Here is a 19,060-nt window from a genome sequence, read left to right as displayed (position 1 = left end):
GTTTTTTGGATCAACTGGGGGAAGTCAGATTTGGTTCCTTCCCAGGATCTGGTTTTTCTCGGGCCCGTTTTCGGACTCTTCAAGGCTTGGTGACTGTGTCGGAGAAGCGGTTAGTGGGCCTCCAGTCACTGGTGTGGTCGATCTTGTCGCAGCCAGCTCCCAGAGCCCTTCAGTGGTTGCGTCTGCAGGGTCATTTGGCGTCGGTGATTTTTCTAGTGCCATGGGCACGGTTCCATCTTCTTTGCCTGGTGAACTGGTTTCTAGTTCATTGGTCTCCGGGGTCGCGTTCTCTTCGGGCAAGGATTCCGGAGTCGGGGTTTGTACGCAGGGAGTTGGGCTGGTGGCTGGTGCCGGCTCATCTTCGTGTAGGGGTGTCTTTATCTCCTCCTCTCTCGGTGGTAGTGACGACCGATGCCAGCCTCTCAGGTTGGGGGGCTTGTATGGGGTCGGCTCAGGTCCAGGGGTTTTGGTCGTCTCTGGAAGCCAGACGTTCCTCGAATTGGCGGGAGTTGAAGGCGGTGCTTTTAGCTCTGATTCATTTTTAGGACTCCCTGAAAGGTTTATCGGTTCTTATTCGGACAGACAACTTGGTAACCAAAGCTTACGTGAACCGGCAAAGGGGGACCAGGTCGTGGGCGCTGTTCCGCATTGCAAGTAAAATATTTGTTTGGGCACAAAAATGGGTTCTTTCCCTGCGAGCCACCTACATTCAAGGGGTGGTCAATGTTCGGGCAGATCTTCTGAGCAGGGTCATTCCTTCGTCTCAGCTTTTCTCCCTCCGGTTGTCTCTGTTTCGTCACCTGGTTCACCTGTGGGGTCTTCCGGTGGTGGATGTGTTTGCCTCTCCAGAGAATGCGAAAGTCAGTCGCTTTTGCTCCCGGTTTCGTTGTCCTCAGGCTTGGGCGGTGGACGGGATGTTGTGTCCTTGGCCTCAGGATCTTTTGTATGCATTCCCGCCCTTCCAGTTGTTCCGTGCGTTTCTGGTGAGGGTACGTCTTCTGAAGGCCAGGGTTCTCTTGATCGCACCCCATTGGCCGAGGGCAAATTGGTTTCCGTTGCTTCGGCTGATGGCTTCGGATCATGTGTGGACTCTTCCTCTCTGTCCGTCGCCTCTGGAGTTTCCTTGCCTCCCGATGGGGTCATTGAGGCGGTTGCACTTGATGGCCTGGAAGTTGAACGAAGGGGTTTGACGGATTTAAGGGTTCCGGTAGCTTTGAGTTCTACTTTACTGGCTTTGCGGCAGCATTCCACTTTGATGTCTTATGGTCGGCAGTGGAAGGTTTTTTCTTCTTGGTGTTTCCGGCATGGGTTAGATCCTACGTCTGCTTCTCTATTTGAGGTGATGCAGTTTTTACAGGATGGAGCCCAGTTGGGTTTGTCTGTGGCTTCCCTGAGGATGCAGTGGGCGGCAATTCAAACTTTTAGGGGTACATGGCGTAATCTGTCTGATGAGGGTCATTTGATGCCTCGGTTTTTTCAGGGTCTTCTTAACTTGTTTCCTCGTCCAGTGCGGTCCTTTCCCTCCTGGGATCTTTCTTTGGTGTTGGATGCTTTGACGGTTTCTCCCTTTGAACCTCTGGGTTCCTGTGACTTGCATCATCTTTCTTTGAAAACTTTTTTTCTGGTGGCCATTACTTCGGCCCGCCGTTTGGGGGAATTGGGGGCCTTGGCCTGCTCATTTCCTTTTTGTAAGGTTTTTCCAGATCGGGTGGTGCTTATCCCGGTTCCTTCGTTTGTTCCCAAGGTGAATTCGTCTTTCCATGCTCGCCAGGGGGTTATCCTTTCTTCTTTTTGTCCAGAACCTTCCTCGGTTGAGGAGGTTCGGTTGCATTCGTTAGATGTGCAGCGGGCTTTGTTGGAGTATCTACGGGTGGTTGCTCCTTTCTGGAAAGGTGATTCTCTGTTTGTGAATTTCGGTCCGGCTCGAAAAGGGGAAAAGCCGTCCACGGCTTCCTTGAGTCTGTGGGTTCGCTTTTGATGGCTTATTCTTGGAAAGGGGTGGTTCCGCCCCAAGGGATTCAGGGCCGTTCTACGAGGGGTATGGCTGCTACGGTAGCAGAGCTTCAGGGGCTTCTGTGGTGGAAATTTGCAGGGCCGCTACTTGGGCCTCACCTTTGACCTTTGTTCGTTATTACAGACTGGCGGACTTGGGCAGTTTGGAGTCGGTATTGGGTCACCGTGTCTTGTCCTCTATGATGTAATAGGAGGGTGGTTATTCAGTGTCCTTTGTTAGTTGTGATTAAACTTGTTGCAACTCAGTGTCTGTCTCCTGTTTTCTCTTGCTATGTCTCATTGGTTATAAGGAAGGCGAGGGAGGCGAGGGAGGGACGGGAGGTAAAGCGTCCATTACTTACGTTAATGGCATTACTCCTTGTCCTACTCCCTCGCTTTCCTTTCCGTTCCCTCCCGCCCTCCCGGTACGGACCGCCTGAGTTGCTGCATGGGCTTGTTTTTGTACAGGAGGTGGTGGGGGGTTTAATGGGAAGGGTGGGGTCTAGGGGGAGGCAGGGAGCCTCATTAGTTATAAGGAAGGCGAGGGAGTAGGACAAGGAATAATGCCATTAATGTAAGTAATGGACGCATTAACAATCCACAAACCAGCTACCTCTCCTACCACTTGTTGACTTTATGCTTGTCATTGACTCTATACAGCAGTTCTCTGCCTTTTTTGTCTAATTTCACACTATAGAAATACCAAATACATTTATACATATATACATACATACATATATCGTGGCTGCATACAATGGGAATTGCACTCTTGTGCTGACATGCGTAATATAGTCAAATTGAATATATTCACTGTGATATATTTAATAGTGATTTTGTACTATTTATACTTGTGAAGCAGAATATAAACACATCTAAAGTGCTCCTAATCACCACACATTCAAATCTTCATCTCACTGAGTCACTGTACTGAGAAATAAACTTTTTTGTTTAGTTTTTTTTAATTGTAGGAGGCTTTTCTAATGTTTAAGACAGGCCTCAAAATGCAAGCCTTGCCTATTGGCCAATTTCTGTGTATTTATTTAGTCATCTTAGCATGATAAAATATGCCACCAGGCTACAGTAAGTTAAAGCCAATAGGGCATTTTCTCTACATCAATAAGAATCACATTTTCCTATCATGTGTGCTAAAACTAAATAAGTGTTTTAAGTACACCTGCCCAATGGAAGCACCCTGACATTTCTACTGAAATTATTTGAGATGATTTTTTAAATGTTTAGTGTTTATTGCAAGCCTATCCCCGTGAAGGGTGTAGTATGTTTTTCTTTTAATTTTATGACACATGCTTGCAATAAAAAAAACTGGCCACTGCACTGGCTCACCAATACAAGACCCTCTACAGATACATTTTAATTCTGATTGAGGAGATGGGGGTGGTACCTGGATTCCATTCAGTTATTCATATATCATTGTCTATTGTATAGCTACATGATTTGTTATCGTGAGCCTTTTTTATGTGGAACAAACTATGTATTTATTTTTTTTGCTCTTGTTGCCATGTGCAAAATGCATGCATGCTTGACTCTAATTTGGGATCCTTAAGCCTTAGCTTGAGACTATAAATATTGTGTTTATCACGTATGCGTAGCCACTTACTTGCTCCTAATAATGGTTCATTTGAGCCATCGAGGCCTAACCTTGGTGAGTCATGGGTTAATCTTCACTATGCAACAATGTAAAGTATTGCCTAAGATTCCAAAGCTATTGCAGACTCTGTTGGGAAAGAGTTGACTCAATTATGCAAATTCCATAGAAAGGCGTACACTGGAAGTTTAGTTCTGGAAACTCGAGCCACTCACTCCTGTTATACTTCTGATGACTCTCATTCCTTCATCTGTGGCATCAATAGTCACAAATGTATCCGGTTTACAACACAAAGTTGTAAATGTACTCCCACGGATTTACATCCTTGCCTGTGTGCTGATTTACAATTTACTTTGTGAATTGGGCTCCTCTAGCTAATGAGTGTATTACTCTATCTAATTAGTGTATTAGACATAACAGTAATGTGGCTAGCCCCAATATTTTGTCTATTTTTGAACCAGGGAGCAGTGTCACCCCCCCCCCCCCCCCCCCCACATCAGAGAGAGCTGTAAACTGGAAATTTACTTTGTGAAAACTCCAAGCTACTCACTACTGGTATACTTATTGCTGACTCTTTTTCTTTCATTCTGTCATCTGTGGCATCCATAGTCAAAAACGTATCCGGTCCACAAAAAGAGTTGTAAAGGTACACCTACGGGTTTACGTCCTTGCATGAGTGCAATTTACGAGATAAGGAGTTTTCAAAGCTCTCTAACCTGGAAGACAAAAACAGGCACAGGATTCCAGGTGCACTTGGTTTCACCTGGTGGAATTTGTCCCGCAAAAAGTCAAAGAATTTATGAATCAACTCCAGAAATGAGTAAGTAATTCGGATTTCTGTATGTAATTCCCAAGTCCATAAAGTATATTCTATAAGGAGACACTGGGTGCAGTATTGACGCAGGACTAGTGTTGTGGATTAACAAGTCTGCAATTTCCTACATGCAAAGTGCTGGTAACTAAAAGGCCAGGACTGGCTGAAAGTGGGACACTTGGACAGCGGGGAAGTATTATTGGTGGCCATTCAAAAGGTTTCTCAGCCCAACACATCCTACTATCAGAAGGGGCTGGGCCTTAAAGCTGATGTTAACCCAAATCGCCCAGCAATACATATATGCACATTACTTTACAGCCTGGTTACAGTGCCTTTGTGGGCCTTGGGACGTGTCCCGCTCATTGCACAAATAATGAATCTGTAGATCAATGTTTGAACTTGTGTAAAGACAAGTATGAGATGGATATTTATCTAACATCATTTTGCATTCTGAAAGGCCAAGTTTTACCTTACTCTTTTGAAATTTTTGTAGGGCTTGAGTTCCAGAACTTGTCAGTCTGGTCTTCATTTGGTTTGACGTGCCTTAGAAGGTCAGTCTAAAGCTTGAAATGAGGACAGTGTTCACAATTTCAGTTGAACATTTCGCTGGACTGTGGCAAGCAAGGTGCAGGTTAGAATCTGTAACACATGAGGATCTGAGGTTGGCACGGAGGAGCTTTAATACTCAGCACAGGTCACAGGCGAAAACATAGATGCTGATGTTTTAGCAATGCAGGAATATCCCAATTTGTGAATTGTCTCAAAGTCTAAGGTGAAAAACTTTAAAAGGATCCTCGTTATATGTTGAGAATTGACATGCCTGGTGGAAGTAGTGGCAGATGAGTGTGGATCAGTCCATGATAAATTGGGTGTTTGCAGAAAATTAAAAGGGATGAAGTATCATATGCTGAATACATTTATTGTTTACCGAGAAAAAAATATAAAATTATTCAATCGGTGCAGAGGAAGGGGTCAAACAAAACGTGATTCCGGGAGAAGCTGGTTCTCCATACATCAAAGAACAAATGGAAGATTATGGGCGTGATTTAGATATCGGCAAATGAACTACTCTGTCACAAACATAACGGATATCCCGTCTGCCGTATTACAATCTCCATAGTATACAATGGGATGGTTATATGGAGGAGGGGATTCCTGCCACATTTGTGATGGCTAGTCTCCTCTGTCAAGATCTGAATCAGGCCTTATATTTTGAATTGCACAAATTTGCATTCTCTGCAGATCTTTTAACAAGTATTACAAAAATATCCAGGTGCTGGCAATTTCTCTGACTGCCAGCAAGCGATGGGGCAGTCCTTTCTCATCGACAAGACTAAATGGACCAATACCCATGGCACCTACACTAGACTTTTCTGATAGATTTAATACATTCTGAGACTTTGAGGTTGCCTCTGAGTTCAGAGATTTCAAATTACTGCATATCATGGTGAGTCCTTGAATACTGTTTTCCCCTGTACTTGTAGTTTTGCTTTAGCTATTAACAATAGAGCGCTCCATTTACAAAATGCAGAGAAAAGCCAGGATTGGTTGGCATATTTCACATATATGAAAGGGCAACCTGAGCTAGTGTGTGTTGGGATATGGAAAACGGGAATCAAAGCCTGTAAACAAAATCTAGGTTCACAAACAAATATCTGTTGCACTTTTATTTTTCACACTTGTTATTCTGCATTTAAAGTGTTCCTAATAGGCCTATAGATTAATGTCTAGCTATTTATTAGGTCTTGCCTACAGACAGAATTTAGCTTTTAACTGTCTGTAGATGAAAGTCTCTTGTGAACCTTCCCAAAACCTTAAAGTGTGTTTTGTTTCAGCCCATTGTATACCTTTGGGTGGCTTACTTGTCAATTTAATTTGCTTTTTTTTATACTCAATGGTTTTCGTGACTTTTCTTGTGTCTGTCCTTCCCTTGAAGAATACCTTCTTTACCGCCATTATGAATGGTTGACTTGTATCCTTCCACAGTTCACATTCAGATAACTACTCTTTCATTCAGCACCCCATGTAAGTGCATGTGTTTTCTTGCTTTCCCTCGTTGCTGCTTTTATCCTCATATAACACCCCTTGCACAGTGTTGCTTCCCACTTCTCTCAGCTTGTCTATGGAAGGACTGGCATATTTTTGGTCAGACTATGACAAAAGAATATACATTAATGGTTGTTTTTGTGTTATCTTCTACATTCCATGCACTGCGTGATAGTATGGGCACACAACGGCTTTCATCATGCTGGGTGAAGGGCCCGCTGATACAGTCAGCTGGAATTTCGGGGAGAAGATGTACTTACCATGACTGAAAAGGAGATGCTTCTACTCCTGGAGGCTGATAATTCTGCTCCCTAGGCTACAGCAGAGGACCAAATGGCTGAGCATTTGTTTCAGTTCTGAGGCCTGTGGAGAGAAAACTAGGTGGGGCTATAGTTTCTCACAGTTTCTCATGCTTTTTAAATTCCTGTGAGTTTTTCCTGGGTGAAAAGCAGTTGAAAATAAACAATGTTATTTGTAAAGATTGAAAATAATGAATTCAATGTACAGTTTGTACAGTTTCGTGCGTGTTTGCTTTTCCTCCAGTGTTTTGAATTTTTGACCCCTTTTTTAAATGCTTTCCTAACAAGCATTGGAAAAGTCACTAACTTGGCACTCTCTTTATAAAGGCAAAACCTACCGTCTTTGTCGATGATTGGTTAGTACTTGTGTCACCCTGCCCCAACGAGACAGGTAACACAGAGATAAAGTGATTTGCCCAGGATCACACAATTTAGTCAAGTGACCAGAGCAGGATTCTAACACACTGATACAATATACAATGCAACCAGTAGCCTAGGGTTTATCCCACTGCTACACAAAAAGCCTACGGAGATAATCATCTCATTGTATTTGCGCACAGGTAAATTGCCTGTTGATCCTACAGGATACACAGAAAGAGCACTCGAAGTTGGTAAAGCTGGGCAATTTAAAAAAAGTTAATTATTTGAAAAAAATCAACAGAAGGGCTCTTTCAGTGCTAATGAAAACCAGCCAGGCAGGGCTTGGCCGTTAAATATTAAGCAGGCGAGGCCTGCTGCTGACGCGCCTGAAACTCCCCGCTGATAACAGGGTGAGGTCACGGCCAAGCCCTCCCCTTTAAGGGCCGGAGCTCGGCGCGCGCCCCTGCATGTGTTTGTTTTGGGTCTGAGGATGTGAAGCGAAGAGAGACGCGGTTTTGCCTGCGCCTTTAAGGCTTGCCACACCTGCTCTGGTTCAGCAGGTTCTGCGCCCAGGGGAAGGAAGCAGGAAAACAGTCTGGGTGATTAGGCGTCGCTAGAGGAGCGAGGTAAGGCTCGGAGTGTGCCACTGCTGCTGAAATGTTTAGTGCAAGAGGGGCTGGTGCTTCCAATCCACTTTAGATCTGAAAGTGGCTCTGTTAGATTTTTTAAAGGGGTCCGTCTAGGCGCAGTTTGTAATCTACAAAGGGCGCATATCGTGGTGTGCCGTGACTATGGTGTGGTTTTGACTAAATCAAATATTTTAATATTCATCTTCGTTGAGTGTTTTTTTCCAACATATTTGGGAAATACGGCACGAGATATGGGTTTAATTGGGGTTCAAATCCTGATAAGTATATTGGTTTAGATATATATCTAGGTCACTGGAATTATGCGGCAGGGAGGGCTACGTTGTGAGGATAGCAAACGGAGCGTATGCGGCACATTTTGTGATAGTATTACTTAATTTTTTTTCTCTTGGTAACGCAGTCTGGGAAGATTTTTCCCTCTTACTACCTGTTAACGAATTGCAACAATAAGCAACTGAACCCTGACCAGTCATCTTTGCGAAGGACGTTCCACTGCGCTGAAACATGTTGCCACATTTTTAGTAACTGTTTATCCGTTTGAGCGAGAAACTATTTTGTGTTAACATCTGCAGATAAAACGACAGATGATGGGTTAGGATGCAAATGTGACAAATCCATAATTGTGTGGAAAACACCACAACCTTACACTCGCATAAATCCAGTGACACTGATTATGTTTCAGCAACATAAACTCTAATGGATTTATGTACTTAGATTTCAGTTACAGTGTTATTCTTGTTCTCTTCAGGAGATGTTGTTTGACAGGCAGACCACAATAAGTAAGGTTCCGAGTTCTGTTTTTAAAACGCTAATCCTGTAGAGTTTTTTTTTTTTTTCAAACACTTAGGTTCATCAGCTTTGTGTTTTCAGCTATGGGTGGTGGTTCTGTTGGTATTTTTTTTCGCCTTACCGTAAACATGCAAATATTGACCTTGTTTGATCTTCCAAAAACCTGTTCTAGACAACTGTGCCTACTGGAAGAGTAAATTGACTCATAACTCAATTAGAAGTTAGCCCAATTAGAGGCATGAGAAGTTGCCACTGTGTATGTTGTTAATTCGGGGTGCTGCAGAGGCCTTTTTACAGTATTTGGTGTAGCAAGGATGCCACGGGCTCTAACGCAGGGGTAAAAATAGCCCCATTTTCCCCCCTAATGGGGAGTAAAACTGGTGTGTAGAGGGTGACAGCACTGGGCCCTGGTGCCACTGCACCTGCTTCACCGGCACATGGTGGTAGAGAATGGGTGGCAGGCCGAAGCCACACAAAAGCCCGGCTCGTTTTGGGCTTGTGAGTCCAAGAGGGTTTCGAGCTGTGCCAGAACCAGGCCCTTTAGCTTGAACCTAAACAGCATGACACACCTCGGGTTGTAGCAGGAAAACAAGAATTGACAAAGCCAATAGGTCTGCAGGCCTTTTGCATTTGTCACGATCTTGGTAAAGCATTAACGTTGGGGAAGCTACTGAGCCCTCAACAGTGTAGGAAAAAAATTGGCTTAAAGATAACAAATAATTTGGTCTCAAAAAGCACATAAGGGAACTACTTTGTGTGGGGGTGTGCTCGGCGTGAAAGGGCAGAATCTTCACGGTAAAGTTAGCCAATGGCTGAGGGGGGCTGGTGCAGTGGCCGACGTCCTGTGTTGTACTGGGCGGAAGACTGTAAATGAGATAAGAACAGAGGATTAGGGTGACCAGATTTTGAGGTGCAACCGGTAAAACCGGGACAGGTCAGACATAAAAGAGGGACTAACGACTTTACACTCACTTTTATATCTGGCCTGTCCCGTTTTTTGCGTAGCTTTGTGAATGTGTGTCTATACGTGTGTGTGTGTGTATATGTGTGTGTGTGTGTATGTATATATATATATATATTTATATATATATATATTTACACAGACAAAAATAGCTATGGCTTGACCTCCCACCCTGCACCCCCCCCAACCCGCCCCACCCACCTCTCTCTGCTCCCCATTCCATCTCTCTGCTGGGAGCAGACAGAGGACTGTGTAGCCTGACAGTTACAGATAAATGAATTATTGCATACTTTGTTAATGCTAAAGGAGAGCATGGCTTTAATTTATGCATCCCTAGATAATCTGACCTTTGTCCCAAAAACCGGGACATTTATTTAATGATCTGACCTTTGTCCCAAAAACCGTTTTGTTTAAACATTTGTTTAAATTTAAGAGAAGCGTCGGGACACCGGGACAGTCCTCTAAAAACCGGGACTGTCCGGGGAAAGCCGGGACGTCTGGCCACCCTACAGAGGATGAGCCCTATAAGTAAGTGTTTTTGAATGTCATGTTTGAAAAACGAACACGGGTTGCAAACACCCAGATGACAAAACGAGCAACACTGTGCGGTGAAGAGCGCTTACATTGAGATACATCATACTGCCTATACCTGGCCCTAAATGTTGTTCTGTGTCCGTGCGCCCGAGAGGCGGAGTTAACTCGGACACAGTCTTTAACGTGTAGAAACACTGATTGTGTTAAATCACACCCGATCCACACACATCCATCACAATATGATGCTTTGTCCGCGTGCTCGGCCGGGGTTCTGCTGACAATTGTTTACAATGAAGAACCACCCTGTGTTTAAACCAGTTTTATTCACGTGCCTGGTAAATGTGGTATAATGGAGAAGGTCTCAATGGGTGAAAAGAAAATACAAAATGTCAGTTTTGTTAATGTGGGTTTTTAGATCGGATGTTTACATGGTGTTTTTAGGAATTGTTTTTACGGTTTTGGGGTTTTATATTATTTACAGTTTCGATACGTGTCTTTGTATGTACTTTTATGGCATTTGCAATAAAGTTCTTTGACTGACTGACTGACTGACTAATGTGGGAGTGCGCGCCTTCGCTCTCACACTGTGAGTAGTAACGTGTAATGTTTACGGATTTACAGCACGTTGGAACATTCCAGGTGCCAAAATGGTGGGAGCGGATGCTTGTGAAACGTCTCCCTTGTGCTGATAACGTCCCAATGAAAATATGAGGATCTTGAGAGAAGGTGTTAAACGGCGTGGCAGCCGCTCTAAGAGATGCTGAGCCCGGGATTTCTGAGACTTCCTGGTACTTCCCAGGACAGGTGTCTCGGCAGGTTGGCACTGTCCCAGCAAGGGGACCGGCGGCCTTGAGCTCTCAGGGCACTTCACCCCGGCAGCCTCCTGCTTCTGCCACCAGTACCAGTTACCACTTTCCTTTGTGGCCACCCGCACAGTGATGGGTTGCATTTTTTAAAAACCATTTCCACCCACCGACTCTCCCCAACCTCTCGCGCAAGCCATTTACCAGCAGAAATATATATAAAGAAAAAAATGGAATCCCGCCTTTCATTTATTCTGCAACTCGATTGCCCGGATGCGTCTGAAGTGAGTTACCAGGCCTTGCGCACGTGCAAGCGCCCACTTTCATGGCGAACAGAACCGCAGCACCTTTTGATGTGTGGGTAAACTTGGTGTTTGCATTCGCCGGTCAGCTGTTGCCAGTTTCCCAGAGTGATGGTGTCTTGTTTGGTGAATACCGAGCAGGCTGATTTCGAACAGCACAGCAGTTCCGGATATTACATTGGGTATCCAGGGTGGAAGTGACGCGATTGTACGATGGGTGTATACGAGCACACGAAACTACATGTCAACCTTTTAACCATTAATATTATTTTAAATAGTAGGTGTTGGCCATTGGCTTTAGACATTCAAGGGCGCAACAGACAGTGCTTTAAATTGGCAGGGACTGTCCGGTACCGAGTACCCGCACTTCACGTCATTTAAAGCACTGTCAATACTCTCGGGTCATCGTTTGTACCCAAAACGATAATTTCATAAAATGTGTTCACATTCAGGGTAAAAGAAGACTATCATGTCGCCAGGGACCCGTGCTCCAGTTCCCAGCTACAAACCATTGTACTGTCCTCGGTTGAGTTAATGTAAACTAGGACTACTAACCCCAGAATGCACCTCGTTACTAATGAATGCCCAGTTCTGAAACCTGATCCCTGGTGATATGAAGTTATCTGGAAGTGTCACTGGGGTAAGGAAACCCGGTGGGCCCCCCGGCGGACTCAATGGGGAGGTCTCGTGCCAGGTTCCTGTGCTGAGAGGGTTCCCTGGGGCTCGGGGCCCCCGCACCACGGGGGCTGCGGGGACCTTTGTTACGCCCTTGGTCACGGTTACTTGGAAACTCTTACCCCACCAGAATCCTAACAATTCGCTCTGGCCATGCCTAAGGGTTTCTGTCGGCCTTAAGAGTAATCAGTGGGGTACCGGAGCTTAAAATCCAGGCACCCCGCCTTTCTTGCAACACAGCCTCAGAGCAGGGGGTAGGCAATTCAGACAAGGCTTGGCTTTGGAGCACGACTATGCAAACATAGAATCACTAGTAGCTCTTGGCCATGTTTGCGTAGTTTGAGGGAAGAAACTAAGACAAGAAAGATGGATTTAAAAAGGAACAATGCACGCTGGGAAAGGAGAGTATGAACAGAGACCAACCAACAACCACTTGCGTTCAAAAGAAGCGCAGCACCAAAACTGCAAAATAATTACTACTGGGCGAAATTTCTATTACGTTGGCTTAATCTTGCATCATTTCAAATTGTTCGTGTTAATCTTGTTAGCATAATTATACCTCGTTCGTGGCAACGTTTCACCTCCGAAGCAACACAAACGACCAAAAAGCGAGCGACCGTTGTTCTGTTCTGCTGTTTTATGTGACAGTTTTTTTTTTTTTAGCACAAAACAGGTGCTCGCGCCATAATGGGCCCAATGACGTATTTCGCGGTAAAATATACCACTAAATACCAGTTTCGCCTATTTTTGTGTGAAATTTCACGTAATTGTGCGAAAACTTTTTTCGGACACCCTAAAAAATGCAAGGCGAACGCACAGTGCAGAATAGTACAATTATGTGACGAGATATCGGAAGTGCATGCACGCACCGTTGTAAGTGTTTTATTTTCAAAAGGAAGACAATGACTGTGTAGTTTTGTAACACAGAGATCGGAAAATATTTTCGTGAGGTGTAAAGTGGTCTTTATTTCCATGGATGTCTACCTTCTAAAAGGCGAATCCTTTTACCAGAGTTTGGCTAGTGACACGCGAAAGAACCGCTTGCACATATCACTGGCATCTTTATAAGGCCTTTCAGAGTGTTTACGCAAGGTTCTTCCACCCTCGTCATTTCCTGTGTCCTATTAATCATCACTCGCAGGTGCAATCAAATTGGTACTTTTAGGAAGGAAGGATCCAGGCCAGAATTGTAGGCTTTTTCATTTTTAACTAAATGATGTAACTGTGTCCTAGTAGGAGCTTCAGGATGCAGAGAACATGCCTCTGAGTGAGCCATTAAACTTGGATAATTCCCCCACACAGATCCACACAGAAGGGACCGCTTGCCCACTTTGAACACTCACAAGGCAGCTCCCAACCGGTGCTGATTTGCACAGAGCCAGGAAGCAAGTGCAGAAATAGAGGGAACACTCGTTGGAGCTCAGCAAGCCCTGTCTGTCCTGTGGCCGCTGGAGTGGATCAGTCATTGCGTGGATGGGCGCTCCATCAATTCCATGGCATTGTGTGGATGGTTCCATCGCTCATTTGTGTTCACGTTTGGTTTTTATGATGGCGCATCAGGAGTCCTTTCGTTAGGCTCGCATGTCACGTGACCAGTAGCTTGTAATTAAGACTCGGTGTGAGGTCTTCAATGTATTTATTTAGTTGACTCAACATTTTAAGTGCTGATTTACTGCTTCTTTGATTTAGGCAGTACGTGCACTTTGGATGTGTTAGGTTGTCGTAAAGACAGCAGAGTACTCGCTAATCATCCTTGCTCGCTCATTTGCTTCACTTCGCTGTCATCCCATCTTGTTGGGTTTGCAGCTTTTCTGTTAAAAATGAGACCTAATCTTCAAGATCCACCTAAGCACCAGACCTGGTTAAAACTGTCTGCTACGTACGGTTGTATTACCACCTACAGCGGACACTGCACCTGCTGGTTCTTTTTGATACATCTCTTCCTTGAGGTTACAGCCTAACTCTGCTAATGCAGACTATTCTGAGAGGAGCACTACTGCTGTGGTAGCCCAAGATGGATGCTTAATATGGGATTTATTTCCAAGGAGCGCTGTGGGCAACTCACAAAAAGCTGATTATTACTGGTAAAGTCAAATTTATTAGCATAGTTTAATTAAAAACAGTGGTAACTATAAAATTGGTTCATATGCATACAGACAGTGTAAACAAACAAGACATCATTCATTATTTAACATAAAAAAGCTTCAAGAATATAGGAGTACTCCAGTGCTAAACATGTTGACCTAGGAGCAAATCCCTAAAAACGGTGCGTATGCACTAAAATCTATGAACCAGACACTTACGGCTTGTATGGCGCTGGCGGTAACTCTATACAAAAGAATGCCATCGATGAGCTGTGTCACGAGCCTGCTGAAGCCCTTCTCCACCACGGCTGGTCCTGAAGACCAGGCTGATAAAATTAGCCTGAATAAAATGCTGGAGAAGCGTCATTTGGCGAGCAGTCCATACGAGTACTACTGTGGAACTGTAGTCTGGGGTCGTCTTACGGACTCTACTTCAAGGGGGCTAAAAGAGAACTTTCACAAGCTCAATTTTCTTTGGGAAAAAAAAAAAAAAAACCACAGCCCACTTTTAAAAATGTCTGTAAATTCCTACCCACTAGCGTGGCTGCACTTGACAGGAGCTCCTGGCTGAGACCTAATCTTACTCGGTCTTTTTAGACATTACTTTCAAAAGTGCAATAAAAAACTTTACTCCCCTACATGCCAGAGGAATTGAGGCTCCACTAAACCATGTGATCACTGCTTCCCTGCACGAGCAAATGGTGAAGACTTTTGGTATATTAAATGTTTTGCATTAATACATAGTTACACTAATGTTATTTGTAGATAGAAATCATGTTTGTTCACATTTAGGTAGCTAATGTAGGCCTGAGTTTCACAATGTCTAATGTTGTTTGACATCTTGATTTGTGACACACGAACATTTGAATTGTAGGCAAGCTGGAGTTCTAATAGTTGAACACAGTGTTCTTTTTTCCTTCTTTTCCATATGAAGAAATGTTTTCTTTTCTTTGTGATTGTTGAGGAATGTTTTAATGAACAGAGCATCCAAGAGATACCTGCAGTGTGCAGACTAGTCCATACATCTTATCTTGCTACAGATAGTGTAAACTTGAAGAACGCAGAGAGGAGCTTGTGTTGAGAAACATTGAGAACCTATCAAGTATGTAATTGTATCATACTGGTGTACCCTAATTGGACAGTTTTCATGAGAACTGCTTATAATTGTGCAAGCGGTTAAAATTATTTGGGTTTATTAAGTGTGCTGGAAGAGAAAGGAGTTATTGTTCTGCCTTTGCTATTTCTTTTATCGCTTGAAGAGGATCCCATGCTCGCTTGTCCCCTTATTTATAAGACTTTGATTTAACCTGATTTGAATATTATTTGATGCTTATGCTTCAGATAAATGATGCTACCCTGATATTTGCGTACTGTAAATCTTTTATAATAATTAACATTTATGATTTGATACTCAAATATTCTATGTTCTTTTTGTAGAGGTAAATGTGCTTCACATAATATTCAATGTATTGATTTGTTAGCCAGGCTCAGGTGTGGAGCATCAAAATTCTTATAGGCTTAACACCGCACCCAGTCTTTCCTGAGAAGCATTTTATAGCCTCTACATTTGTCTCTAAGAAAAGCGCTAACAATACCGACACTCCCCCTTACAAAAATCTAGTCCTTTTGGCTTTTCCAAAGCTTGTTTTTCAACATAACTGCATCAAATCTCACAAGCACTTTTAACTACTACTAATGAAATACAAAACTACTGCTGATGGGACTCACCCGAGATGGTGGAGGAAGTGCAGGGGTAGAGGCGAGATTAGTGGTTGAGCAGTAGGGTGTGAGGGTTGCAGAATGGGAGTGTGTTGTTAGCCAAAATGTACAGTGGAAAAACACTTGGACCTCATTCATCATGGGGAATGTGTGAAGGACATTTCGGGCAGAGATTGGTGTAAGAAAAACAGGTGGTCCAGTTGCGGGGATCCTGAAAGATTGGGGTGGGTCCTTTTTAGATGACATGTGGTGGCTGCAACAGAGCCCGGCATGATGACAGCCCAGTGCTGCAAGTGTGAAGAAAATCAACCTTGGAGAGGTACACTGCACAAGAGTGGCATCCCAGAACACTTGGCAGGGCTTTTAGGCGAGCTTTCACAGGTGTTTTGTGTAAGTTGTTGGTAACGCATTTAAAATGAGCTCTGCTGTCTACAGTCCACTATTGAAGGGTGTCTCTGGAAGGCGGTAGGATGATCTGATGCAAAAGGTGGCTCCTTAGAGTGGAGTGGCTTGGAAGGGTATGTAGCAATAGAAAGTAGCATTTTGGACAAGAGCTATGAGCTTGTCCCATTAAGGTTGATTGACATAAGCGTTATGAGCTGGTATTGTTTGCCAATACTTACTAACTCCAGTGCTAATTTGTTTTTTTGCAGGATGAAAAGGGCAATAAACATGTTTTGAAAAACGTCAGACAACACGGTTGAAAACATTTTGAAAAACTAAGCACCTCAGTAAACCTTAGTCTTCTATGACGGTAGAGTCCATTTGGTACCTGGAAGATGGCATCCACTGTTGCCGCCCAACATGCAGACGATTGTGAAAGCCCCAAAGATGGAGAAGGTAACAGTCCCTTCTTCAGCCATAAGGTGAGCTTCACTGACCATGACCAAGAGGTTGATGAAGAATGCTCATTTGACCACAATGACAGTACTTTGCAATGGGAGAAAACCATGAACAACTCCTTGAGTGATGATGTTAAGCTGGCCAAGATTGTGCCAGAAGGAGAAAAGGAACTACCTGAACTGGAGCGAAGGCTCAGTGCAGATGAGGGGCTAGGCACTTTGTCCAGTAACAAAGAAGATCTTCCAGATGGTGTTCAGGCTGAAATTGCCAAAGGCCAAGAAGATGAAGACGAGAATTCTATGCCTGACCTTGCGAGTCAGGTATTTGTGACAAGTGTCCAGGTGGTATCCGGGAGACATAGCATGGCTCAGGACCATGATCGGGCATCCTTGTCCAGCATTCAGAAGAAGAAAGGGCTGTTTGGGGCATACGAAATGAGACCCATTGACCCAGAAAAGCAACCATTCCTCTGCCAGAGCCCCACCAGTGACCCTCCATACAGCATGCATCCCTGCAGAGCTGGCTCGGACTTCAGCCTAGCTGATGAGTCCATCCCAAGCCCCAGGTGCTGTGGTTGTCAGAACTGCACCCGTAGTAGCCTGAAAGCTGTGGCCTCCTTTGTTGCAGCTCTTGTCATCTTCCCTTGTTTCCTGTATGGTGCTTATGTCTTCCTGCCTTTCGATGTTCCACTGATGCCGGATGTTGGCATGAGGCTGGTGTACACCCTGCGGTGTGGAGTGTTTGCCACATTTCCTATCATCATAGGTGAGTAGCACCGCTCAATTCAGACACTGTTTCGGAAGTAGCATGTGGAGCGAAAATAAATATATATATATATATATATATATATTTTTTAAATGTGATTTGGGACTTGCCAATTGTTAAGTGCAAATAAATTTTGGAACAAAAGGACAATAGTCAATGTACACATGAGCTGTTGAGAGGGAGGTTTAGAAGATAGGTTGCTTTATTGATTAGATGCCATAGATGTATTAGGGTTGGGTGATACACATGTCTTTATTTGTTCTGCTGTTGCTGTTTTGTGTGTCTTGTGGTTTATGGGGATTTGGTGGCATGCCTGTATAACTGGTGTATGATGTTATATGTTCAGAGGAGAAACTGAGCTGATGGAAATGTTGGCTGATCAGTGCGGCGGTATCGGCTGGCTTCAGTGGTTGTGTGATGGATGTTAAATGCATCTTCTGTGACTTTCGTTCTGATTGTCATGTAGGTTGGATATTGTTTTTGTATATTGCATCTTACGGTAGGAGTGGGACTAGATTGGTCGTCCAATGTGAGCATGTGCTGTTGTTATTGGGATGAGGCTGATGTCTGTGTTGTGGCGGGAGGAAGGAGTAGTTGTCCAGTGTGAGCATGTGTTGTTGTTGTTATTGGGATAAGGCTGATGTGTGTGTTGTGGTGGGAGGAAGGAGTGAGCGGTTGTCCAGTGTGAGCATGTGCAGTTGTTATTCGGATGAGTCTGTTGTGTGTTTTGTGGAGGGAGGAAGGAGTGGTTGTCCAGTGTGAGCATGTGCAGTTGTTATTGGGATGAGTCTGGTGTGTGTTTTGTGGAGGGAGGAAGGAGCGGTTGTCCAGTGTGAGCATGTGCAGTTGTTGTTCGGATGAGTCTGTTGTGTGTTTTGTGGAGGGAGGAGGGAGCGGTTGTCCAGTGTGAGCATGTGCTGCTGGTATTGGGATGAGTCTGATGTTTGTGTTGTGGCGGGAGGGAGGAAGGAGCGGTTGTCCAGTGTGAGCATGTGCAGTTGTTATTGGGATGCGTCTGGTGTGTGTTTTGTGGAGGGAGGAAGGAGCGGTTGTCCAGTGTGAGCATGTGCAGTTGTTATTGGGATGAGGCTGATGTGTGTGTTGTGGCGGGAGGAAGGAGTGAGCGGTTGTCCAGTGTGAGCATGTGCAGTTGTTATTGGGATGCGTCTGGTGTGTGTTTTGTGGAGGGAGGAGGGAGTGGTTGTCCAGTGTGAGCATGTGCTGCTGGTATTGGGATGAGTCTGATGTGTGTGTTGTGGCGGGAGGAAGGAGTGTGATCTCCAGTTTACCTACATTACTGAGTAGGTACAGTGCGTGTGTGATGTTAGTGCATGAAATGTCACCCTTCAGTATCCCGCCAGAGAAGGTTGGGCCCAGGCTGTGTAGTCAAGGATGCTTATCAAGAGCGCTCTGTCTCCTGGTAGGATTTCGGCCTGCGGCCTCAGACTTACAGAGCAGAAACCTGCATCCGGCTCGGTCATTCCTGCGCTGCTCAGGAACTTGTATCATTAGAGAAATGTGCCTGTGAAAGGAGCTGTAGCAGCATTTCTTTTACATGTGTCTTTAACAGATGCGGATTGTAGTATTTTACATCTGCAGTTAAAAGAACTGATGAGATATGTAATGACATCTGTGATATGCTTATCATAACTTGAATTTCATTATTTTTTATGTTTTTGACAGTGCTTTATCATCTCCATTTTAAAGTGAAATTTGTATGGGTTCTTATAATATTGGCTGGTTACCGATCTAACAAGAAAGCTATAACTTTCGTTAACACATGCCTTGTTGATTAATTTATTTTTTACGATATGGTTAATCAAG

General features: G+C 44.3%; 1 protein-coding gene across 1 annotated transcript in view; it reads left to right on the top strand.

The window, feature by feature from the left end:
* Positions 1–7,575: 7,575 nt before the first annotated feature.
* TMEM79 (transmembrane protein 79) overlaps positions 7,576–19,060 on the top strand; it is a 39,524-nt gene continuing 28,039 nt past the window's right edge. The window contains exons 1-2 of the mRNA XM_069217999.1: positions 7,576–7,740; positions 16,282–17,236. Of these exons, the coding sequence (XP_069074100.1) occupies positions 16,408–17,236 (829 nt within the window). The 5' untranslated portion in view covers positions 7,576–7,740; positions 16,282–16,407. The remainder of the gene's footprint in view (positions 7,741–16,281; positions 17,237–19,060) is intronic.

The sequence above is a fragment of the Pleurodeles waltl genome, chromosome 12 (assembly GCF_031143425.1).
Source record: "Pleurodeles waltl isolate 20211129_DDA chromosome 12, aPleWal1.hap1.20221129, whole genome shotgun sequence".
NCBI lineage: Eukaryota > Metazoa > Chordata > Amphibia > Caudata > Salamandridae > Pleurodeles > Pleurodeles waltl.
Note: the sequence above shows the minus strand (reverse complement) of the source record. Positions and strands in the feature narration are given on the sequence as shown.